The sequence below is a fragment of the Narcine bancroftii genome, chromosome 1 (genome assembly GCF_036971445.1).
Source record: "Narcine bancroftii isolate sNarBan1 chromosome 1, sNarBan1.hap1, whole genome shotgun sequence".
Taxonomy (NCBI): domain Eukaryota; kingdom Metazoa; phylum Chordata; class Chondrichthyes; order Torpediniformes; family Narcinidae; genus Narcine; species Narcine bancroftii.
Genome location: NC_091469.1, coordinates 125,995,515 through 126,020,809, shown reverse-complemented (window position 1 = coordinate 126,020,809; position 25,295 = coordinate 125,995,515). Strand labels below are relative to the sequence as shown.

Here is a 25,295-nt window from a genome sequence, read left to right as displayed (position 1 = left end):
AGAATTTGGACTGATCATCAATCCAGATAAATGTGTTTTTGGACAACAGTCCATAGAATTCCTGGGGCATACAACCATCGACAAGGGCATGGTTCCACTGCCTTCCAAGATCGATACCATTACTGAATATCGCAGACCAACCACTAACAAAGATCTGCAAGAGTTCTTGGGCATGGTTAATTTTTATCATCGATTCCTTCCAGCAGCAGCTCACATTATGAAACCTCTGTTCAATCTGCTGTCTGGTAATGCCAAATATATTCAGTGGACAGATGAAAGGCAAAATGCTTTCATAAACACAAAAGAACCATTAGCTCAAGCAACATGCTCAGTTATCCAGTCCTAAACGCAGCCACCGCCCTTTCAACACCCATGTCTGATGTGGCCATGGGAGGCGCTCTCCAGCAGTATGTCGATGGACAATGGAAGCCATTAGCGTTCTTTAGCCACCACCTCTGTGAGGCCTAGAAAAAATACAGCACCTTTGTCCATCCGTCACTTGCATTATTTTTTGGAAGGCAGACACTTCACCATGTTCACAGACCATAAACCTTTGACCTTCAAAGGTGTTGGAGCCCCAGTCATCTCGACAACAGCGACAGTTATCCTTCATTTTGGAATTCTCTACCAGAATAAAACACATTTCTGGTAAGGACAATGTAGTGGCTGATGTACTTTCCCGCTCAGTTGCGCTCGAGGCATCAGCTATGGACCACGGTACTGACTACGCAACTCTCACCGCTGCCCAAGCACAAGACGGTGAGATGAAGTCATATCACACCTCATTAACTAACTTACAATGGAAGGATGTGCAAATTGATGCCAACGGCAGGCTGCTTTTTTGCAACGTGTCAGCAGGACATCTACAGCCAGTGGTTCCAGCTTTGTAGAGACATTGCATTTTTGATTCTGTCCATGTTCTTTCTCATCCATTAATCAGATTGACCATTCATCTAATTTCAGACAGATTTGTTTGGCACAATCTGAAGAATGACATCACGCAAATAGCCAGATCTTGTATAGCTTGTCAAAAAGTCAAAATCTATCGGCATATGAAAGCACCACCACAACCTTTCCAATTGGTAACTCGCTGGAATTGGTTCCGCAATGTTCCCTGAAGGTAGGAGCGCATGTGGATAGGGTGGTGAAGAAGTCCACCCTAAGTATGCTTGCCTATATAAATCAGTGCATAGAATATAGGAGTTGGGAAGTAATGATGAAACTGTACAAGGCATTGGTGAGGCCAAATTTAGAGTACTGTGTGGAGTTCTGGCCACTGATTTATAGGAAGGATATTAACAAGATAAAGAGAGTGCAGAGAAGATTTACCAAAATGTTGCCTGGGTTTCAGCATCTGGAATACAAGGAGATTGAGCAAATAAGGTCTTAATTCCTTTGAACATAGAAGGCTGAGAGGGCATTTGATAGAGATGTTTAAGATAATGAGAGGGATAGACAGAGTTGATGTGGAAAGGCTTTTCCCCTTGAGAGTAGGAGAGGTGGATACAAGAGGTCATGGATTGAGAGTTGATGGGCAAAGGTTTAGGCGTAACATGAGGGGGAACTTCTTTATTCAGAGAGTGGCTTCTGGGAAAGGTAGTGGAGGCAGGGTCAATTTTGTCATTTAAAGAAGAGTTGGATAAGTATGTGGATGGGAGGGGGATGGAGGGATATGGGCAGAGTGCTGGTAAGTGGGATTAGAGGAGGGTTATATAGTAAACCCTTCCACAAGGATACAAGTCTCCCTCCAGTTCAGATGCAAACTTTCCCATCAGAACACGTCCCACCTTCCTTGGAAGGGAGCCCAGTGATTCATAAACCTGAAGCCCTCCCTCCTGCACCATACCTTTAGACATGTGTTAAGCTGCATTGTTTTCCTATTTCTAACCTCACTAGCATGAGACACAGGTAGCAATCACAACCCTGGAGGTCTTGTCCTTCAACCTATCACCTAACTCTCAGAATGCTTCTTGAAGGACCTCCTTACCCTTCCTACCCACGTCATTGGACCCTACAGTGACCATGACATCTGGCTGCTCCCCCTCCCTCTTGAGAATGCTGTGAATTCGACCTGAGATATCACAGACCCTTGGATCAGGGAGGCAATGTACCATCTAGGAATCTTCTTATCTGTCCTCCTAACTAGGGAATCACTACAGCACACTTCCTCCTCCTCCTCCTCCTCCTCTCTTCTTAGCCACAATACTAGACTCTGTGCCAGAGACCTGATCATGGCTTGTCCCTGGTGGATCTCCACCCCCCTCCCCCAACAGTATCCAAAATGGTATACTTGTTATTGAGGGGTACAGCCACAGGAGCTCCCTCCACTGCCTGTCTGTACCCTTTCCCTCTCCTGACTCTCACCCATCACCCTCCTCCTGCCTCTTAGGTGTGATAGTGTCCCTACAACTCCTATCACCCCCTTGCCTTCCAAATGATCTAGAGTTCATCCACTTCCAACTCCAGCTCCAATTCCCTAACTCAGCTTGTAAGGAGCTGGAGTTAAATGTACTTCTCACAGATTAAGTCATCAGGAATCCTGCTGGCTTCTCTGACGACCCATATTCTGCAAGAGTAACATTCCCCTGCCTTGGCTGCCATTCCCACTGTTTATGACTAGAGAAAAAACATCTAAAACCTGCCTTTACCTGTGCCTACCTGCTGAATCCTTTTTGCAGCTCAAATAGGTTGGCCCTCCTACTGTCCCTCACCTCTTACCTGTTCTCACCAAAGCATAACCGCTCCCTCACTGACCTCTCTGCTACACAGTCGCTCATTTTTATAGTGATACTCAGCTTCTTCCTCCAATCAGCTTCTGGCTGCTGCCTCGTCCCTTTTTAAATTCTAACTGCTGTCAGTCCTCAGGTCATCTGACCCCTCTTCCTCCAATCAGCTTCTTCCTCCAATCAATAACCGTGAATAAAATCTGGAATGCGCACTTTAATCACGTGAATTGTTGGATTACAATGTTAAAACTGTGGAACATAGGGGCAAATGAAGGAAAGAAAGTGTCTTTGTCTCAAACATTATGGAGGGTACTGTCGGACCATATCCAAACTGCACGCTGCTAAACATGATTTTTTGCACAAGATTCTGTCACCAATTTTAGTAGAAGATTCCACACCAAGAATTATTAAAAGCAATTTTTCAGTAAACATTTCCATATACATACAGAACAATGTGAGGAGCACAGATACAAAGTCAGCGAATAGGGCAGAAAGATTTAGGATAAATGAATGTCACTTGCCCTAGAGAAAAATTAGGAGTAATGCCTATTATACACTGAACCTTTTCGCACTGATTACTGGTAAACACATTTACCTGCAACAATTTGGTGACCAATTACTCAAATTTTACATCTTTTTAAAAAAAAATATGGCTTGCTATTGAATATCTAATACTTCTTCCTAGTTGTTTTCCTCCAATAAAAAACTGGAAATGGACATGTAATCTCCTGGTTATAAATCTGATACTAAATCTCCTGATTAGTCTTATTATTCCTCTTGATTCACAGTGCACAACAAAATTAAACTTTGATTTAAGGTTGGCATTGTGTTTGAAGTTCCTGACCTGTATTGGATAAGTACTGAATCTGATGTTAAATCTCACAAACCACCCACCTCCACAGCATTAAAAGCATCTTCTAATTCTAACACAAATTCTTCAGTTCTGCTCGCCTTCTCTTCAGCTGCTTGCACAAATTCATCCAACTTCTCCTGCAAAGAAACACATTTTAAAAGTAATTACAAGACATTTGTTTGAAGGGTCTGTTATCCATGTAAAGAGCTACTTTGGTCACTGTTGTTAAGAGTTTTTTGTGCATTCATTGTCTTTTTAGCTCAATTAAGTGTTAAATATGTCGTTGATTTTTTCAGTTGTTTTGCAATTGAGTTTTACAAAGTAGCTTTAAAACTGTACCAAGTAAAAATCTCAGTGGATATGTTAATACCAATAAATATTATTTTATTCTTTTTTTTAATTTTATTGAATATAGAACCACTTATTTCAAGCTTAATCCAAATACGTGTGATATTTTATATATAAAAAGGGAAAAAAAAGAAAAACTACTTCTAAATCCACCCCCCTCCTACAAACTAAAAAAAGAAGAAAAAGGAAAGGGACAAGAAAACCACAACAGGAACTCTTCACTTTCCAATTATTCATAGAGACTGGTGGGAGAAAGAAAATGTTTGAGATTCATTTAAATTTTAATACCAACAGTTTGTAAATATGGGCTCCGTATTTCACAAAATGTATGATATTTCTCTCTTAAATAGTACGTAATTTTCTCAATTTTCTCATCTCTGAGCTTCTGGATGTTATCTATCCATTCCCAAGTTTTTATTATTCTTAAAACAGTACCCCTTAGATTTATATTATCCATTCAGGTCAGATATTCTTCAATCGACCATAGCCATTTTCACACTACTTAATCGGTAAAATGGATATTCAATGAACCGGTTAAAGAAGCCATTCTTGCCATTCACTCTGGACCACTGTTAACTGGTTTCTGCATCCTTTCACACTCACCACCAGGCATCCATGGGAGAGGGGTACCTATCCTCCACCGCTGACATCTTAGTGATGTAATGAGCAATGGCAGACCTGCCCTTCCCGAATTCTGTGCGGCAGAGAAACCCCTCCAGGAATGAAGGTCAACATGCCATTTGCCACCTTGACTACCCGTTGAACCTGCAAACTAACCTTTTCTGATTCATGCATAAGCACTCTCAAGCCCCTCTGCACCAGCAGAAGAAATATAGCAGCTCTGCTAACAAAAACACTGCCACTGCTGCAGACAAAAACACAGCACTGCTCTGCAGGGTTCAACCGCCCAGTCCTAATGCCAGCTGCTCCATACGAGCTAATGGTGTCTGTAAGTGAAGTCCTGCAACCATGCGGGTTTGTGCCCAAGATGGCAGCACCTGTGCTTGACAGTGGCCACGAGGGGTTGCAGACACTGGGCAGCAGCAGATTGGTGCAGGGCACCAGAAATGGGAAGAATACACCACATTTTGAAGGAGAAGCAGAAGTGATGACCCTTCAGAGAAGATGACCATAGCAGTGAATCGGGGAGGGCCTCAGCAGCTGAGGGACCCACACAGCCTGCGGGCGACACGATCAGGGGTCCCGCAAGGGCTGCAGGCCTGCTGATGGCTGGCTTGTGGGGACCAGGGATTTGAGAGGGTGCTGATGACAAGACAGGTTGATGAAGGACCTCAGGTGCTGAACACTTCCTGATCATGTAAGAGGTTTGGATCTGAAGCTCAGGTTGCCAATAAATTGGGTTGTGCAACTGCAGGAGTGGTCGAGGGAAATCCAGGGACACTTAGTGAATCTAAATGAAGTCTCTTTCTCTCATAGTGTAAGAGGTTCTGAGCAACACTAATTGTGATTCTTTATCTGCCTTACAGCAGGCAGAAGGCAATTTCATGTAATATTACATGTTCTAGATTATTACATGACAATAAAAGGATTTTGAATGCTGCAAGCTTTCACAATTTAAGTAATAATCTGATCTTCTATTTTCCCTTCCAACATGGTTAATTTTGCATTTCCTACATTATACTCCACCTCTCAGATCTTTGCACACTTAAGTGATTTCTCACTCTCTGAAGACCATCCACTTACTCAGCACAATTTGCTTTTCCACTCATTTTGCAAACTTAGAATTGCTACACTCGCCTTTCTGTTCCAAATTGTTAATGTATCTTGTGAATAGTGGCGAGCCCAGTACTGACCCCTGTGGCACTCAGTTCACCACTGATTGCTGACCAGAGAAACACCTCTTTATCCCATCTCTCTGCCTTCTGTTAATCAATCCTCTATCCATGTCAATACATTACCCCCAACTCCATTCATTCTTATCTTATGGAGCCTCTAAATATTAACAAATAAACCTCCTGTGTAAACATAACAGGGTTCTCTGTGGTTTAGAATATTCCCTGGATGGAAAAGCAAGATCTCTCAAACAAATTATTTGGAACCAGGTAAATAATGTCTCTCTGATTGGAAATTATTACATATACATACCTACATATATAAATTTTGAATGTGTTTCTCTCTCTCCACACACCCACCCACACCCGCACGCCCCCCCGCACGCCCCCCCGCACGCCCCCCCGCACGCCCCCCCGCACGCCCCCCCGCACGCCCCCCCGCACGCCCCCCCGCACGCAAACTATATACACATACACATTGTCTATTCCAGGGAACATGAGTTGAGGTGAAAGGGGAAAAATTTAGGGGGAACATTTGGGGGAACTTCTTCACACAGAGAGTGGTGGGAGTGTGGAATGAAGTAGAGAATGCAGGGTCAATTTTAACATTTAAGATGCATGGATGGAAGGGATATAGAGGGCTATTGACTGGATGGAAGTCAGTAGAACTAAGCAGAATAATAGACCATAAGGGCCGAAGGGTATGTTTTTGCACTGTAATGTTCTGCGGTTCTCTTTGGAGGAGAGGACAAAGTGTAGCACATCTAAATTTGCTAATGACACTAAATTGGAAAAATAGAGACTGCAGAGAGATATGGGTAGGTTGGAACGTTTCTGGCAGATGGAGTACAACACTGGTGAAGGTGAAGCAATCCACTTTGGAAGGAAACATCGTAAATCAGACTATTATATGGCTGCATTGTGTTGTGCAAATAAACTTGGGAGTAATTGTGCATGAATTGTGCAAAATTAGTTTGTAGGTGTAGCAGGTAATCAAGAAGGCAAATGGGATGTTGGTTTTCATTCCTGGAGGGATTGAGTTTAAGAGCAGGGAGGTTCTATTGCAACTGTACAGGATACTGGTGAGGCCACATCTGCAGTACAATGTGTCGCTCTGGTTTCCTTACTTAAAGGATATACTGACTTTGGAGGCAGTGAGGAGAACATTCAGCAGGTTGATTCTAGAATAGAGAGTTAGCTTATGAAGACAAATTGAGTAGCCTGGGACTATGATCTTTGGAGTTTAGAAGGAAGCGAAAAGAGGATTTTACAGAACCACAGAATTATGAAAGGACAGGAAAAGATTGAAGCAGGAGGTTGTTTCCATTGGCAGATGAGACGGAATGAAGGGCCCTAGCTTTAAGATTAAGGGTGCAGATTTAAATCCGAGATAAGGGGGTACTGCCTCTCCCAGAGAATAGTGAATCTGTGAAATTCTCCACCCAACGAAGCAGCGTAGACTCCCTCACTGAGATACATTTAAGACACAGATAGATAGATTTTAAAATAGTAAGGAAATTAAGGTATCTGGGGGTAAAACAGATAAGTGGAGCCAAGTTCACAGCCAGATCAGCCATGATCTTATTGAATGGCAGAGCAAGTTCGACGGGCCAGATCAGCCATGATCTTATTGAATGGGCCAGACGGCTGACCCTTGCTCCTATTTCTTGTGTTCTTATTTCACAGTATGTTGAAAGTTTTCCCATCACCCCTTCACTCCTATTATTTCTCCACTACTATGCACTAAATCTATATCCCCACTTGAGATAAGTCTTTTTATTCCCACAATTGGTTAATCAAAATTCCTCTGGTACCCAATCAAACTTAAATCTCTGCACTTGAACATTTGGAGTCACACACTTACAGTCTATCCCACACTCCACAGAGTATGCAAATCACTCAACAATATTCTGAGGACAGCCTTGTAATGATGTTCACTGTACTTACTGTGCACTTACTATTTGTTTAATAGAAACATTCTATATGTCTCATAGGTACAATATATGTGTTCATTAATACAGACAAATACATATGCATGACCATTTGTGGTTGACAGTGAAAGCAGTCAAGTGACTGCCTTGATCTTTTTTTAAGTAAGAGCATATTTTATTGACTGCAGTACTTGTTGGGAGATTAATTCACTCTGTTTATTCCTTGAAGAAGGGCTCAGGCCTGAAATATCAGCAATATATCTTTGCTTTTTATGGACACTAGAAAGACCAGGTGAGTTCCTCCAGCAATCTGGTGTGTTTTTACTACAATCATGGTGTCAGCAGACTTTTGTGTTTCCCTCAGATTAATTCAACCTGCCAGCTGGATCATTCATTTCCCTGAACAGCAAACCAACAGCACCTGCCATCACCCATCGCAGTACTGACAAGGCCAATTAACTGGATGCTCACAACAGGCAATGACAAGAAAACATTATTCCCTGCCTTGAAAGAGCATAACCATAGCATTCTGAATGGGCTAGGAGTTAAACTGCTTGTTCTTCTGCCAATCACTCAAACAAATGTTGACACATTTTCTCTTCCAGGTTTATATGCCCTTCTATACCCTTTGATTTACAGATGTATAGAAAACAGTAATAAACAAGAAGACCATTACTTTGATGAGATAAAGCTTGAATCCTGGGATTTCATTGGTTAAGATAGATCTTCTTTGGCTTGGCTTCGTGGACGAAGATTTATGGAGGGGTAACGTCCACGTCAGCTGCAGACTCGTTTGTGGCTGACAAGTCCGATACGGGACGGTTGCAGTGGTTGCAAGGGAAAATTGGTTGGTTGGGGCTGGGTGTTGGGTTTTTCCTCCTTTGTCTTTTGTATTGTTGTAAGCTACTTCTATTAGCTTCTATTATGATTAATTTTCTCATCATTTCAAAATCCAACAACCTTTCCCTGCTACTTGCCTAGTACAGACTGTTGTTCTTATTTCTTGACTACTGTTGCTACAACCGTTTTCCGAGCAGAAGGAAGGTTGCTTTATGATTAATTGGTACCTAGCACTAAATGTATATCCCCATTTGAGACAAGTTTTTTTATTCCCACCACTGGTTAATCAAAATATTCAGGCAGTGCATGTATTAACAGAATATAGAACATAGAACAGTACAGAAGTAACAGGCCCCTTGCCTAAATGACTGAGCCAAGCATGATAGAGTCGTAGAGCTATGCAGACTGGAAACTGACCCTTCTGCCCAGACCAACCAAAATGTTCCATTCCCACTAGTCCAACCTGCATGCATTTGGCCTATATCCCTCTAAACTCATCCTACCAAGTATCCATCCAAATGTTTCTTAAATGTTGCAATAGTACCTGCTTCAACCACCTCCTCCAGCAGCCCGTTCTGTACTCCCTCCATTCTCTGTGTTAAAAATGTTACCCCTCAGGTTCCTGTTAAATCTCTCCCCACTCTATGTTTGCTGGTCACCGACTCCCCTACTCTGGGCAAAAGGCTCTGTACATTCTCTCAATATACTCCTCTCATGATTTTGTATATTTCTATGAGATCACCCCTCATACTCCTGCCCTTCAAGGAATAAAGGCTAGTCTGCACAATCTTTCTCCATAGCTCAGGTTCTTAAGTCAAGGCAACATTCTCATAAATCTTCTCTGCGCCCTTCCAGCTTGACAGCATCTTTCCTGTGGCTTGATGACCAAAATGAAACACAATACTCCAAATGGGACCCAACCAATGTCTTATTTAACTGCAACATGACCTCCCAACCTCTATACTCAATACTCTGACTGATGAAGGACAATGTGCAAAAAGCCTTTTTGACCACCCTAACCATCTGTGTTGCCACTTTCAATGTATTATGTACCTGTACTCCTGGATCCCTCTGCTCCACAACACTCCCCAGATCTCTACCATTCACTGTGTAGATCCTACCCATGTAAAATCTTCCAAAATGCACACCTCACATTTCTTTGTAATAAATTCCATCAACCACTCCTCTGTCCATCTTCCCATTCAATTAAGATCCTGCTACAATCTTTGGAAACTGTCTTGACTATCTAAAGTACCAGACACCTTAATGTCATGCACAAACTTGCTCATCATGCAACATATATTTTCATCTAAATCACTGATATAGATGATAAACAGCAATGGGGTGGCACCCAACTCTGTGGCACACCACTAGTCACAGAACTCCAGCTTGAAAAACAACCTTCCACCATCACCTCACAACTAGAATTTTTCCACGAGGCCAATTTTATAACTAATCTGCTATCCTCACCTTGGATCCCATGCGATCTAACCTTCCAGAGCAGCCTACTTTGCAGCACCTTATTGACTGCTATAGGGAAATCCATGTATACAACATCTACAGCTCTGCCTTCATCAACCTACTTGGCCAGATCTTCAAAAATCTCAATTAAATTTGTGATACATGACCTTCCACTTACAAAATGGTGGCATCTATCCTTAATCAGTCTTTGTCCATAAGAGATCATGTATATCTTCTCCCTTGGAATTCTTCCTGGTAACTTATCAATGACAGATTTTAGGCTCACTGGCCTGTCGCTCCCAGATGTTTCTCTTCAGGCCTTTTTGAAAAGACACACAATGTGCGTCATCCTCTCTTCTTTGGCTTGGCTTCGCGGACGAAGATTTATGGAGGGGGTAAAAGTCCACGTCAGCTGCAGGCTCGTTTGTGGCTGACAAGTCCGATGCGGGACAGGCAGACACGGTTGCAGCGGCTGCAGGGGAAAATTGGTTGGTTGGGGTTGGGTGTTGGGTTTTTCCTCCTTTGCCTTTTGTCAGTGAGGTGGGCTCTGCGGTCTTCTTCAAAGGAGGTTGCTGCCCGCCAAACTGTGAGGCGCCAAGATGCACGGTTGGAGGCGATATCAGCCCACTGGCGGTGGTCAATGTGGCAGGCACCAAGAGATTTCTTTAGGCAGTCCTTGTACCTTTTCTTTGGTGCACCTCTGTCACGGTGGCCAGTGGAGAGCTCGCCATATAACACGATCTTGGGAAGGCGATGGTCCTCCATTCTGGAGACGTGACCCATCCAGCGCAGCTGGATCTTCAGCAGCGTGGACTCGATGCTGTCGACCTCTGTCCACGGATATCTCACCCGCACTTAATGATGACTCAGTGAGGCTCAAATCAAAATAAGCTCTGCTGCTTGCACTTGATATTCCCTTCATATTCATGTGTCTATCTCGAAGTCTATTATATCTGCTTCCACCACTACCTGTTGAAGCCACTCCAGGTACCTGCTAGTCTCTGTGCGATATATTTGCCCTACGCATCTACCTTAAGCTACTTTCCACTCACATTAAACACATTGTCCTCTAGTGGTTGACACTTTTACTCAGGAGAAAAAACTCTGACTTTTCACCCTATTAGCACCTCTGATGGTTTTATACACCTTTCTCAAGTCAGCCCTCAGCTTCTTACACTCCAGAGAAAACAACCCAGGTTTATCCAATCTCTCCCTAGAACACATTTCCATAACCAGGCGACATCTGGTAAACCTCCCCTTTCCAAAGTCTCCACATCCTTCCAATAATGGGATGATGAGAATTACACAGATCATTTCAACTACAGCCTGATCAAAGTTTTATCAGAGACACCAAGGACGCCATATGCCTTTCTAGACCACCCTCTCTATTTATAAAGTACAAGATAACTCAAGGAATAAAGCAAAGTTATATAATTTTGTGTTGCATTTACAGGAATAGTATCTATTTTATTCATAATTTGAGGGAGAAGATTTATATGTACTGAGATGTACAAGGGCTGATTGTGAGGTCACGTCTCACAAATCTGGTGGAGTTTTTGAAGATGTGGCCAAAAGGTTGATGATGCGAGAGTTATAGTCATTGTATTTATGGATTTAGTGAGGCATTTGATGAGGTTCCGTACGGTAGACTAAACCAGAATTAAACCGAAAAGTCTGGAAATGCTGGGGCTGTAGTGCAATGCATAAAAAGTGCTGGAGAAACTCAAAAGGTCTGCAATACACAAAAGTAAGTTTCTGCAGCACTTTTGTGTACAGAATTGTACAGGCTGCTGTGAAAGGTTAGATCGCTTGGGATACAAGGAGGGATAGCAGAGTGGATAGAGAAATGGCTTCGTGAAAGAAAGCAGAGGGTAATGGCAGCGAGAGGCCTGTGACTAGTGATGTGCCTCAGGATTCAGGGCTGGGGCCATTGCTGTTTGTCATCCATATCGATGATTTAGAGCAGCAGTTTTCAAACGTTTTCTTTCCACTCACATTATCAACTTAAGTAATTGATAGGTACTCTGTGATTAGTAAGGGATTACTTAAAGTGGTTTGTGAGTGGGGAAAAAAGAGGCTGAGAACCTCTGCTCTGGACCTAATTGTTACTGAAATATTCTGCTTGCAAACAGTTGTCATTGGCCCATTTCCTTTGGAGTTATGAAACCGTGCACATAACGAATCAATTAGGTATGATTAAAACAGTGGTTTTCAAACTTTTACTTGCCACACTAGTAATCTCTTACTAATCACAGAGCACCTATGACATAGGGAAAGTTTGAAAAAGTTTGAAAACCACTGATTTAGATGAATACATAGGATCTAAGAGTATAGGTACATAGTATAAAGGTTAAGACTTTGTGTTTTTGATTCTTAGTTAATTTTGTGCCTATCTCTTTAAGAAGGACTATTGTTTGTAGTGTTACCATAGTGACCATGATGTAGTATGGTGTAATATCGAGCAGACCAAGAGCATGCATCTCATTCTTTGATGAACCATAAAAAAGATGTGAGCTCAAGATACTTTTCTTTTAATTCGACTTATATCGTCTTATTTTGTCTTATTTCCTTTTACACATCTCTCATGTCGAATATTCTTATGTCTTTAAATATGGACCAAATGATTTGATTATTCATCATTATGAAAATCTTAATGCGAACCTGTGCAAAATGTTTATCTGTTTTATCAACGAATTATAGCTACTTAAAGCTGCATCTACAAAGTTTAGTTTATTGGATTAATAAGGTAGTAATTTGGAATATCCTCCTGTTTCTTTGAAGATGACACATTTTGAGATTGGGAAATACTAGAACATGGAAATTGACATCATTGGCCTTCATAAGTCAGAGTATCAGGTATAAAAATTGGGAGGTCATGTTGCATTTGTCATTGGTGAGGCCACCCCTTGGAGTATAGCATTCAGTTTTGGTCACTGTGAGATGTTGTCAAGCTGGGGAGGGTGCAGGGAAGATTTACAATTATGTTGCCAGGACTTGGGGACCTGAGCTAGAAGGAGAGCTTGAGCAGGCTACGGCTTTATTCTTTGGAGCGTAGACAGGTAAGTGATCTGATAGAGGTGTACAGAATTAAGAGAGGAATAACTTGCATGAACGCAGAGAGCTTTTTGCCTCGAGTACAGGAACTGGTAACCAGAGGGCATACAGTAGGTTTAAGGTGAGTGGGGAGCAATTTAACTAGAACTCAAGGGGGAACTTTTTATTGAAGCATTGAGAATGGAAGGGGCAGATGGAGGAGGTGGTTGAGGCAGGTAATACTGCAATGTTTAAGAAATATTTGGACAGATATAGGAATAGGATGGGTTTAGAAGACCAGAAACAGACAGTTGGGACATTTTGGTCAGCATGGGGTTGGGGGAAGTTGGGCTGCAGAGCCTGTTTCTATGTATGTAAAACACAGGAAGTCTGCAGGCAGCATTTTACTCTATGGCTCTCTGTTTAACATTTCAAACGGTGCAAAATAAATTTTCTTTGGAAGGCTGTAATTTGGAACGAATGCTTCTAAATGTAGATTTAATTTACAATGTAATTTCTCACCTTGACTCTCACCACAGCTGTATCTATTGCTATAACATCATGATCTTTATGTTCTCCAAACAGCTTATCAATCGCATAAATTGGAAGCCCACAGGTAATACAGTAGGTGTCATTTGGCTTTGGTGGTTTCTGTGAGATAGCCCTGTCTATATCTTCTCCTTTTGTTGTTTGGAGACTAGATTCTTGAGTTTTTTCTTGATGAATTTCTCCTGATTCTTTATCTACAATTTTTGCTCCATCCAGGTTATTTTCATCCTCTATAACTTTCACATCTTTCAATAAAGGTAAATCTTTGGGTTCTTCCTCTGTATCTTTTATAAATAAATGCTCTTGGTTTTCATGAAGAAATGATTCAATATTGCCGTCTGCCTGATCATGGATAAAGTCTTGATTGTAATGATCTTGCAGAGCCTCCATTTCATAATTTTTCCAAGAATCTTGCTCAGTTTGAATACCATCAAAAGTATGTCTTGCATCTTGCTCATCGGTTATTGTGTCAGTAAGTATTTCTTGTGTTGTTATGTCAGGTAGCTCACATTTGCTACGTAGTGATTGTACAATGTCAGCAGCAAGGTATTTTTCTTTTTGAGATTCTTCGGCGAGGCCCGAAATCCTTTCGTAATTATTGGTTTCTGATACAGTTGCGTCATTCTTTATTTGAGAACCTTGACTTTCAGATTCAAGATTAAACTTTTCCACTGACCTGCTTTCAGTACCCTTCAAATCAATTATTTCAATGTCGAGCATATCCATTTCATCACTAGCTCCAGGAATTTCAGTTGATTCTAAATGTAATTGTTTCTCATCTGGACCAATGACTGCATTTAGAATACCTTCACAGGCTCCTTCATCTGTTCCTGCTCTGTAATCTGCATTCCCATATTCCTCTCTCACTGTTTGTGAAGCTATCTCTTCAAACTCTAAAAAAGGCCTATCATCATTTATTTGATCGTATTCCGTATTTTCAGTCATTCCAGACCCTTCCTGTTCAGTCCTCTGTCCTAATTCATTCACAGCATATTCCTCTTCAGGTCTGCATTCAGTTCTTTCTTCTTCAGCAGGTTGTTCCTTATCCAATGCATCGAGTTGAATCGGATAAATAGGCATTTTCATATTGGATATACATTCATGAGTACCTTTGATTTCTTGCATTGTCATAACATTAACATTCTCTAATTCTGTTTCACTGAAGAAGTTTTCATCTTCTTCAAATGAATGCTCTATATTGGTAAGACGCCCAACATCTAAGTGATCATCAGCATTGGAAGTAAGTGTTAGCATGTCTTCTCCATAGAATGTCTCCCGAACTGGTAACATTTCACTCCCCTGTATTTGTTTACATGCCATCTCAATGAAATCATCTTCCTTTAGCTCAGTTCCTATATCTGGTTCTGACTCCTTCTCGCATCTTATGGATTCAGGCTTCTGCTCTTCAGGTCCTTCCTTAGATTCTTCTTCATGATCTTTCTGCACCTCCATAATTTTTTCAGAATCTCTCTCTTGGATAGGGACTTCTGTTTCATCACTGCTCATTGCAGGAAACTGGTGTTCATTTTCTGAAAATAGTGTAATTCTTTCTGTTCCCACTGAAACATTTTGTGACGATGCTTTCCTCCCAAAGGGTGGTTGCTCTGGAACTATTCCTCTTGAGGAGTCCAAAATATCATCCTTCAGGACGTACTTTTCAAAGTATAATCCACTTCCTTCGTCTGTGTCAGATGACTGACAAGGGAATGAAATTTCGGGGTTACTACTGTCCTCATCTGACTGTTCATTGTTTTGTTCTCTCCTCCCCTTAGCTTCTTCGTAGAGATCTTTATAATAAAATGCCAATGCAGGTGGTTCCTCGAGAAGTGTAAGATCAACCAAGTTGGTTGAAATCGGAAAATTATGGGAACGTGAAAGTGTTCCTTCAGTTGAGTCAAACAGCAATGAACCAGCTTCCTTATGGTAAAATACACCTGCACTGCCACTATTAATACTTCCTTGCTCTCTTTTATTGGGGGGCTCATGCATGGTTGTTCGTGGAGAAAATTCTCTAAGTCTTTGATTTTCTGTTGTATCATCATTGCTTCTAGGATCAAACTCATCAAAATTAAAAAGCTCCATCTCTTTTGTACTCAGATCTTGTTCCAGGTTTATCATGGATGGATTCTCTACCTCTGGAACCTCCGGCAATTCCTGCAATTTCACTTCTGGCGTAACCAGATCAGTGGGGACTTGTTCATCCACCAAAGTATACTTTTCAAAATAATCATCATCTTGGGTTCCACTTTTCTTCATAGACAGAGCAACAGTAGTGGATTGACCAGTGGAAGTTGGATTGGATGCTGCCACAGCAGAAGGAGTGGGTGTCTCAACTGCAGGAGAATTAGACTCAATCCCATGGGAAGAATTAGAACCGGTTGCATGGGAAGGATTTGATCCTAATTCATGGGAGGAATTTGTCTCAGGCTCATGCGTGGAGTTTGTTTCAATCGCATCAGAGGGATTTGATCCAACCAAATTGGAAGGAGTAGATCCAGTTCCATGAAAATGATCAGTGTGTACCACGGAGGATTCCCCAACTGTGAAAGAATTAGAGTTCCATGAATTGTGAGGATTCTGCCGTTGCTCAACATATAACCTTGAGTGTTCTACATCCTTCACTCTATCAAAACTATTTGAACCTTCATTATCTCCATTAAAATCTTTTCTTTTAATAATAGGATTAGTTTGCAAATATATCAGGTTATCCTGCATTTCATTACATGCCTCTTGGTCCACTGACAAAACATTTGCTGCAGCAATAATGTTCAATATTCCAGAACCTTCAGCCACTATGTTGAAAGCAGCTTTCTGAATTTCACTATTTTCTTCACAATGTAGTTTGTCTGCTCTCGTTTTCAGCTCTCCTAACTGTGAGTGACAAACATCCTCAGGGGTTCTACACATGCTAGGAAAGGACCCGTTTAGTTCTACATCAAGCACTTCCAAAAGTTCCGGATCATGCCTCGAGTAAAATGGTCTGTCATTCATCTTAGCTTCTTGCCTTTCAGAAAAATTAGATGCCTCCATGTCTGAAAATATCCCAACAGCTTGAGTGAAAGATAAATTGTTTAAATTTACATTTGTAGCTTCTATGTCCTCATCCTTCATTACTGAAACAAACTTATCCTTGTCTTGATGAGTTACTCCAAACTCTGAACCCACAGGCTTTGTAGCCTCTGAACTGATGCTTATAGAACTCCCTTGATATTCGACTTCTGGGTCTGCCATTGCATTAGCTTGATCGTCTTTTATCAGAACTTCTTGCCCTTCTAGAAAATTATGTGGTATTGTTTTTGTTAATGTTTTGCCAGCTGGACTTCCATTTAGAAAAGATCCAACTTCAAATGTAACAAACGTTAGTTCCATGTCAGAAGCTAAACATTTACCATCTGGAATAGATATTTCATGAGATGAAGATGACCAGTTATTGCAAGCAGTAACTTTAATCTTTTGCAAGTCACCCTTGTCTGAATGGATTATTCCATGAGCTGCTCCTTCTTGCTTTAGTGAAGAAAAATACTCTGTGTCTTTATAAGTTTCTTTAGAATGTGAAGCCCTTGCAGGCTTTGTACTGATTTCTACAGGCAGTCTTAAAGTTTTACTTTCTGGTAATGCTGAACAAAGTTCTGTGTCTGAGAAATGTTTCAAAGTTTCTGATTGTCCTTGGTTTCTTAGTTTTGCTGAAGATACATTAATTTGTTCATCAGGTATTGTTGAAAAAGATTTATTCAAACCACCATCTTTCAAAATGACACTCTTTCCATTCTCTTCCACAGCATTTCTATGAAGTGTCCTTTGACAGTGCACTGGAGCATGTTGTTGTACATCATCTTCAACAGATGCAAACATCTCATTTCCATCATAGGATTTTCCTGCTAGTTTCGAGAATGTTGTGCTATGTTCTATGAGTGACTGAGAATGGATCTCTGTTTCATTAAAGTCCTTTGGATTTGACATTTTGCCCGTTCCAGTTTCTAATGTTACTGATGATTCAAATTTGCCTGCTTGTGTTTTTAAAACACAAGAGTTATTTCTGGGCATCTTTGGGACATCTCCTGGCCTAAGACCTGTTTCCTCACTATGACGCTTCTCAGATTTACCCTTTTTATTGCTTTGATGTTGATACCCGGATGAAGACTGAGGCAATTCATCTGTTATGAATATTACTTTTCCTGGTGGAGAGCTGAGAGGGCTACTTTCCACACTGTAAACATCGGAGGCCGTGCTTTCTGATGCCCATGGTGTGGAACACCGACTACTCGAAACAGTTTCCCATATAATTCCACTGTCCTCACTTTGAACCGTCAACATGGAGAAGGATGAACTTGACATGATGTAATTCACTTTTGGCTTTACTGACTTGTCTTTCAAGGCATCCTTTAGACTATCAGAAAACAAGCAAACAAAGTTATAAGACAAATTTTCAGTGTAAATTTTAAAACCATTTTAAATGCACAAATGACTTTAAAAATGAATTAACATTAATTCCTCAATTTTTTATTCTTAATGATTCAGGGGGACTCTCTTTTGATTCTCTTTCTCTGTCTGCAAGGAGCATCTGGAAATTTCTGCTGATGCTTTACCACAGACTAAAGTCAATTTTGTGTAATATTACACCTGTTTTATTATATGAGCATAGAGAAATCCTGAATTTTTAAGTGAATGGCTGCTAGAACAGTGCTCCTCTCTCCATACTCAGGAGTATACTGCACTGAAATGCCCACAATGCACTTTGCCTAGTGTGATGGAATATTTGGGAATGTTTTTAGGTAGATAAATTGGTAAAATTAGAGTAAGTTATATACACACACTTTAAAACAGATCTTATTGAAATACTGAAGAATTCATATTCAGTGACTTTACAGAAACTATGGATAATGCTATGCACATTTCACAAGTAGGTGCTAATTAAAATGATGTCATGAAGTGAATGGGCTATTGTCTTGGAAGAACAACAGGTTGTCTGTTTTGGACCTTTTTACAAGGCTTTTGACCTCTCTGCAAAGTGCTCACTCAGAGGTCATTGAGAGGTTATTATTTACCTAAAACAACAGATTGACCAAAAAAGGAACTCCTGTTGTTTGCTGGAGAAGGTCAGGGTTTTTTTTGCAAGTGAGAGAGAGGACATGCTGCCGGCAGTTTGAATCTCAGACAGAGAGAGACAGAAGGGAGTCTTTAACTGTGTGTGACACAGAAAGCTGTAACAAGCCAGGAGAAGCTTGTTGGAACTGAAACAGAAGCTCCAGAGTGGTGGATGGCTGGAAGGGCTATCTGTCTGATGTTTCTCTTAGAATATGGGAAACAGAAAGGAACTCTGTGGTAGCCTGAAAAAAAGAGGTTATCATCTGGAGAACCCCGATGGGGCAAGTTTCATCAGCAAGACATTGAGGTGACTAATGGTGGTACCTCAGTTGTGGAAATCCTGGAACAACACATCTCTCTCTGCAAACCTATAAGAACCTTCCTGAGCGGTAAACACTTACCTTTCGAGTACCAAAGCTTGGTAACTTTATACACATTAATTTTCTGTGCACAATATAAGAATTGCCTGCAACCAGTGAACTTGGAAGAATGAGAAGTGAGATTGAGCTGTGAACCAAAGAAAATTTCTTAAATTTACACACACGTGCGCTTAGAATCAGAAGGGGGTTAAGTTACATTAGTTAAGTTAATAGTGATAAGTTAAAGTTTGATTCTGTTCACATGTTTAAAGAGAATTAAAAACAACTTTGGTTTAAGTAACTATTTGTCGTGTTGAATATCTCTTGCTGCTAGGTTTTGGGGTCATCTGGGCTCGTAACATTAGCCCCTCCAGCTTACAAAATTTTGCTCTTTGCAATATTTACAGGCATATATCTCCACAAATTGAAGAATGGACGTACAAATTTTCATTAGTGATGTGCTGTTTTGCTATATGCTGCAGAATGGCAATGTTAATAGCACATGGGAAATAAGAGTTATTGGACCAATGAAAGTACATTGTACCATTTGTCTTCAGCCAGTAAGAACAGTGTGTAATTTGATGCTCAGCCAGCGAGAGCACAGAACATATTTAATAATATGGTGGTATATTTATATGCTGCAGTTCTAAGTGTTTTGTGAAGTGACACGTACATAAAGGGTACTGCACAGAGATGTGAACTTTGGCCCAGTAGGTCTGCACTGACTATGATGCCAATCTAAACAAATTCCATCTGCTAGGACATGGTATCCCCCTATTTCCTTCTAGTTCATGTGTCCGTCTACATGCCATTTAAACATTGCTGAAATATCTGCTTCCACCACCTTCCCTAAGAGTGTGCTCCAGTTCCACTACCACTTCCTATGTAAAAAACAACTTGCCTGAAAAATATCCTTTAAACTTTACCCCCACTCCCCCATGTTCAATCTATACACTCTAGTATTTGACATTTCCGCCCTGAGGAAAAACTCTGACCATATCCCCTATGTAAGGTATGTCACAGCTTCTGAGCCCATAATATTTGGGGAAAATGTTAGCAAGCAATAGAGCAGGGATTGAAGGAAACGTGACCACAACAATATTGATGGAACAAGCTTTATACAGCTGATGTAATTATAGAAACATATAGGATTATGAAGGGTATGGATAGGATAGATGTAGGAAGGTTTTTTGAGCTGGCCGGGGAAACTAAAACGAGAGGACACAGTCTCAAGATTCGGGGGAGTAGATTTAGGACAGAGATGAGGAAAAATAGTTTTTCCCAGAGAGTAGTGAATGTTTGGAATTCTCTAACCAGGGAAGTGGTTGAGGCTGCCTCATTAAACATATTTAAAATTCGGTTAGATAAATTTTTACATGATAGAGGAATTAGGGGATATGGGGAGAAGGCAGGTAGGTGGAGTTAGGTCATAACTTAGATCAGCCATGATCGTATTGAATGACAGAGCAGGCTCGATGGGCCATTTTTGGCCTACTCGTGTTCCTACTTCCTATGTTCCTATCATTTGTGGGAGCTAAGTGAGGTACCAATGTAGAACCATTCTTAGATTTTTTTTAAAAATAATTTCCCACATGACATTAGGGTTATGCAAAATGTTGTAAAGGAAAAGGCTGAGCTAAATACATTAAGCACATTTATGTGGTGTACACTACTCATTATAGCAAAATAATCTTCACAATTGAAGATATGTATTCCAAAAAAATCAATAATGTCTTGACAAAAATTCATAAATCAAGGAGCAACCATATCATGTCCAAAAGTAAAATGTTAAATATGTTGTCAACATCTAACTGGTGATGGGCATGGTAGTGGAAGCTGGTACAATAGGGACATTTAAAAGCCTCTTAGATAGGCACGTGGATGTAAGAAAAATGGAGGGTTATGGGTATGAAGTAGGGAATGATGAGATTGTTGTGGAGTAGGCTTGCATAGGTCATCACAACCTCGTGGGGGCCTGTACTGTGCAGTAATGTTCCAGGTTCTAATTTTTAAATGAAAAATTATAAATTGATCACGTCGAATTATGTCAGTGCAAATGTTTCACTTTATTTGTTAATAAACGTTTCGAACAAAATGCACAAATACTGTTCAAAATTATTCTGATGTTGTCTTTATTAGGTTTTTAATTCTTTGGGATTCAAAGAAGCCACAAAATAATGTTGATAACCCAATACAAGCTGAAGCAACTCAGCACAATTTGATAAAACTCCTTCATCAGTAAACTTCATTTCAGTACTTTGAGGTTAATTGCTGGTTCACAATTTCTGATTGCTATTAGACATGTTTTGAAGTGTTGACTCAATTTTCAGCCTTACTTTCAATAGGGAAATATAATTGACTTTGTAGAACCTTTTATTTGACTCAGAAATATGCGGTCAGGATTAGAACATGATTAGGAACAGCAAATATCACAAAAGGAGGAGAAAAAGGATGTACTTAACAGGGAACCATATCCACAAGGAGTAGTTCTACTTTAATTTCACTGATGTGCAGCGTACAAGAAATCTTCACCATAGGAAATCAACTGCTTTAGCAACAACTGCACAAACTACAGGAATCACTAGTCATGGCTGTCAAGTTATGCTTCAGGTTATTTTTAAGCTGTCGTAGAGGTATCATTCCCCAGTTTGTTCTGCACTGATATATCAGCGAAATCACCACTACTCTCTATGGCAATAAACAGGATTCCATCTGTATATGAAGGAGATAAAAGAGGATAGGTGAGTACAAGACTTAGGGTAAGCTCCAAAAAGGAATATAACATTGTCTGGCATGTATATTACCTTGAGTGCTTCACTCCAGACCTTGGACTGGTTATCCAGCGTGGATAAGTATGGATCACGATATTTTTAATTCAGATTTCCAGTTTTCATACCATCTTCCTCAACTAATTTCAGATCATTATTTTGCATTCTCCTGAGTGATTTTTCCTCCTATTGTCTCACCTTGCACTATCACCCCTTTCATTTCATAAGCTGCCATCCACACTATCACAATTCTCTTCATTCCTTAGTTTTGTGTCTGAAAAATATTTCGAACATTTTATTCTCATTTTTGAGGGATGGCTATTAACCCAAAAATATTAAGTTGATTTCTCGTTCCACAGAAGGTGCTGACCAACATTTTCCATTTCACTTCCAATTTCTAGAATTTGCAGAATTCACCTCCCCCCACCCCCTCCCCCAGCCCAGCCTTCAGATGATTAAGAAATTACAGCTTCACAGGTATGTTTAATTGCTTCATTGGTGAAGGTATAAGAGAGCTAGGCTTGGTTCTAAACTTTTGATCACCTTTGGAGTCTGTAGTTGCCATTTTTCAATGTGAAGACCAGAGTTGTGCCCAATGAAAGTTAAAGAAGCCAATATGAGGCTGAAAAACAAGAATAAAACAGTTAGAGTCATCACCCAAACCTTAGGATTACCAAAATCAACTGTTTGAAATATAACTAAGAAGAAAGAGCATACTGGGTGAGCTCGGTAATCACAAAAGATCTGGTTGACTAAGGAAGACCTCCACCGCTGATGACAGAAGAATTCTCATCATTGTGAAGAAAAATCCCAACACAGACAGATCAGAAAGACGCTTCGGAAGGCAGGTGTGGATGTGCTGTCTGAAGAAACTTCATGAACAGAAATACAGAGGCTACACTGCAAGACGTAAACCATAAGTTAGTCACAGAGACATAATGACCAGATTACAGTTTGCCAAGGAGTATTTAAAAGAGCCTGCAGAATTCTGGGAAAAGTTTTGTGGACAGGTGAGACCAAGAGCAAAGTGTGGAGGAGAAAAGGAACTTCCCAAGATCCAAAGCAAACCATCTCATCTGTGAAACATGATGGTGGAGTTGTTGTGGCTTGGGCACGTTTGGCTGCCACAGGTACTGGCGCACTTATCTTCATTATGATGTATCTGCTGATGGCAGTAGCAAAATGAATTCTGAGGTGTATCAAAACATCTTATCTGTTCAAGTTCAAACAAATGCCTCCAAACTCATTGGATGGTGCTTAATCCTACAGCAAGACAATGATCCTAAACATACTGCTAAAGCAACAAAGGAATTTTTCAAAGCTAAACACTGAAAAATTCATGAACGGCCAAGTTAGTCAACCGTTTATATTGAGCATGCCTTCTATATGCTGAAGAGAAAACTTAAGGGACAAGCCCTGAAACAAGCAGGAGCTGAAGATGGCTGCAGTAGAGGCCTGGCAGAGCATCACCAGAGAATATACTCAGCACCTGGTGATGTCTGTGAATCAGAGATTTCAAGCGGTCATTGCATGTTAGGGATATGTAACAGAGTACTAAACATGACTATTTTAATATACATACCATTGCCATGTCCCAAATGCTGTATTATGATGCCCCAAAATTTAATTTCTTAAAATTTAGAGATACAGCACCGTAACAGGCTATTTCAGCCCACGAGTCCTTGCTGCTCAATTTACAACCAATAAACCTACATCCCTGGTACGTTTCGAACAGTGGGAGGAAACCGGAGCCTCCGTGGAAAACCCATGCAGTCATGGGGAAAATGTAGAAACTCCTTACAGACAGCACGGGTTACAAACCCCGGTCCTGATCACTGGTGCTATAAAGGCGTTGTACTATCCGCTTCACCAGTCAGGGTACTCTAAATGAAATGAGGAGACTGTGTATAAAAAGTGCTATCATTTCTACCTCAAACCAACATTTACCCAATAATTAAATCTGGAGTGTGCACTTCAATCACATATGAATTGTTTGATTACACATTTTAAACTGTGGACCACGGGGGCAAATAAAGGGAAAAAAAAGTCCTTGTCCCAAACATTATGGAAGGCACTCAGTTTTTCAGTTCACATCTTTGTCTTCTTTATCAGTAAAGAAGGTTCAACTTGCTCAAACTTTCTTTGTCTGCAACCTGTTCATTGTGGGGGTCAACCATTTTGAGAAATTCCTCCAATGCAAGCATCTTCTTCCTTAAATATAGAGATCAAAACCAGGATGAAAGGCTGATGAGTCCCTGGACATTTTCCAGGCCATTTGATAGCCTTTAACCCCATAAGTTTGCCGAGTACATTTTCTCCAGTAATGGAGATTGTTTTAAGTTCCTCCCTCATTATTATTGACTATAATATTTTTAGTGCTTATACAATGAAGATATTCAAGATGATTATGCAGAATCTCTGCTATTTCAGTTTCCTATTATTATTCATTCTGGAGTCCTGTCTTCTAAAGGACCCATATATATGTTATTAGCAGTAGTAAGGTAGATTGAAGAGAGCAGAAACAGTTGATTATGGAGTTACATAAACATAATGTATGCATTCTTACACTCCATATTCTGCAAGGCTCCTATTTGAGATATTATGGTAGAATCTTCCTCATATTTCTGATTCTAGCGATTCTAGTCAATAGGTACTCAAGGGTGCCTGGAATGCATTGCCAGGGATGGTGGTGGAGGATTGTACAATGGACACATTTCAAAGACTCTTAGATAGGCAAATGGATGCAAAGAAAAAAGAGGAATGAAACACGAAAATCTGCAGACACTGCAATTGTATTAAAAACACACGGAAATGCTGCAGGAACTCAGCCGGTCTTGCAGCTTCCATGGCGGGGAGGGGGGGGGGGGTAAAAATATATTGCCACCATTTCAGCCTTGAGCCCCACTTCAAGGAATTAAGCAAAGAATAACTAGGGAACAAGAAGGTTCAGAATAAAGACATAGCTGGCTGGGGGAGGAGTCCTGACCAACAAAAGGTATCAATTGGATATGCTAAGAGGAGAGGTGAAAATTGATTATGGCTCTGTGAAAGGAGACGGGGAAAAGGAAAGAGAGAGACAGTCAGACAGACAGAGCTGGAAAAGGCAATGGGGTGGGGGTTAACAAAAGCCAGATAATTCAATATTAATGTCATCCAGTTGGAGGGTGTCCAGATGGAAGATGAGGTGTTGTTCCTCCAATTTGCAGGTGGCAATACATGAGACCATAAACAAACATGTCAGCAAGGGAATGGGAGGGGGAATTGAAATGGGTGGCCACTGGGAGATCCAAGCTATTGTGGTGTACAGAGCCGATGTGCTCAAAAAAGCGATCTCCCAGTCTGCATCCAGTCTTTCCGATGTAGAGGAGAGCACAATGGAAGCACTGGATGCAGTAGATGATTCCTTCAGATTCACAAGTGAAATGTTGTTTCACCTGGAAGGTGTGCTTGGGGCCCCGAATGGTGGGGAGGGAGGATGTGTGGGAGCAAGTGGAGCATCTCCTGCAATCACAGGGATAGGTGCCAAGGGGACAATTGGTGGGGAGGGAG

The 25,295-nt window shown here is 40.8% G+C and overlaps 1 protein-coding gene across 1 annotated transcript in view; it reads right to left on the bottom strand.

Annotated features, from left to right (window-relative positions):
• Positions 1-25,295, bottom strand: part of LOC138763766 (cardiomyopathy-associated protein 5-like) — an 87,846-nt gene that overhangs the window by 48,097 nt on the left and 14,454 nt on the right. The window contains exons 2-3 of the mRNA XM_069938484.1: positions 13,508-17,921; positions 3,621-3,716 (exon numbers count right to left, since the gene is read on the bottom strand). Coding sequence (XP_069794585.1) covers positions 3,621-3,716; positions 13,508-17,921 — 4,510 coding nt within the window. The remainder of the gene's footprint in view (positions 1-3,620; positions 3,717-13,507; positions 17,922-25,295) is intronic.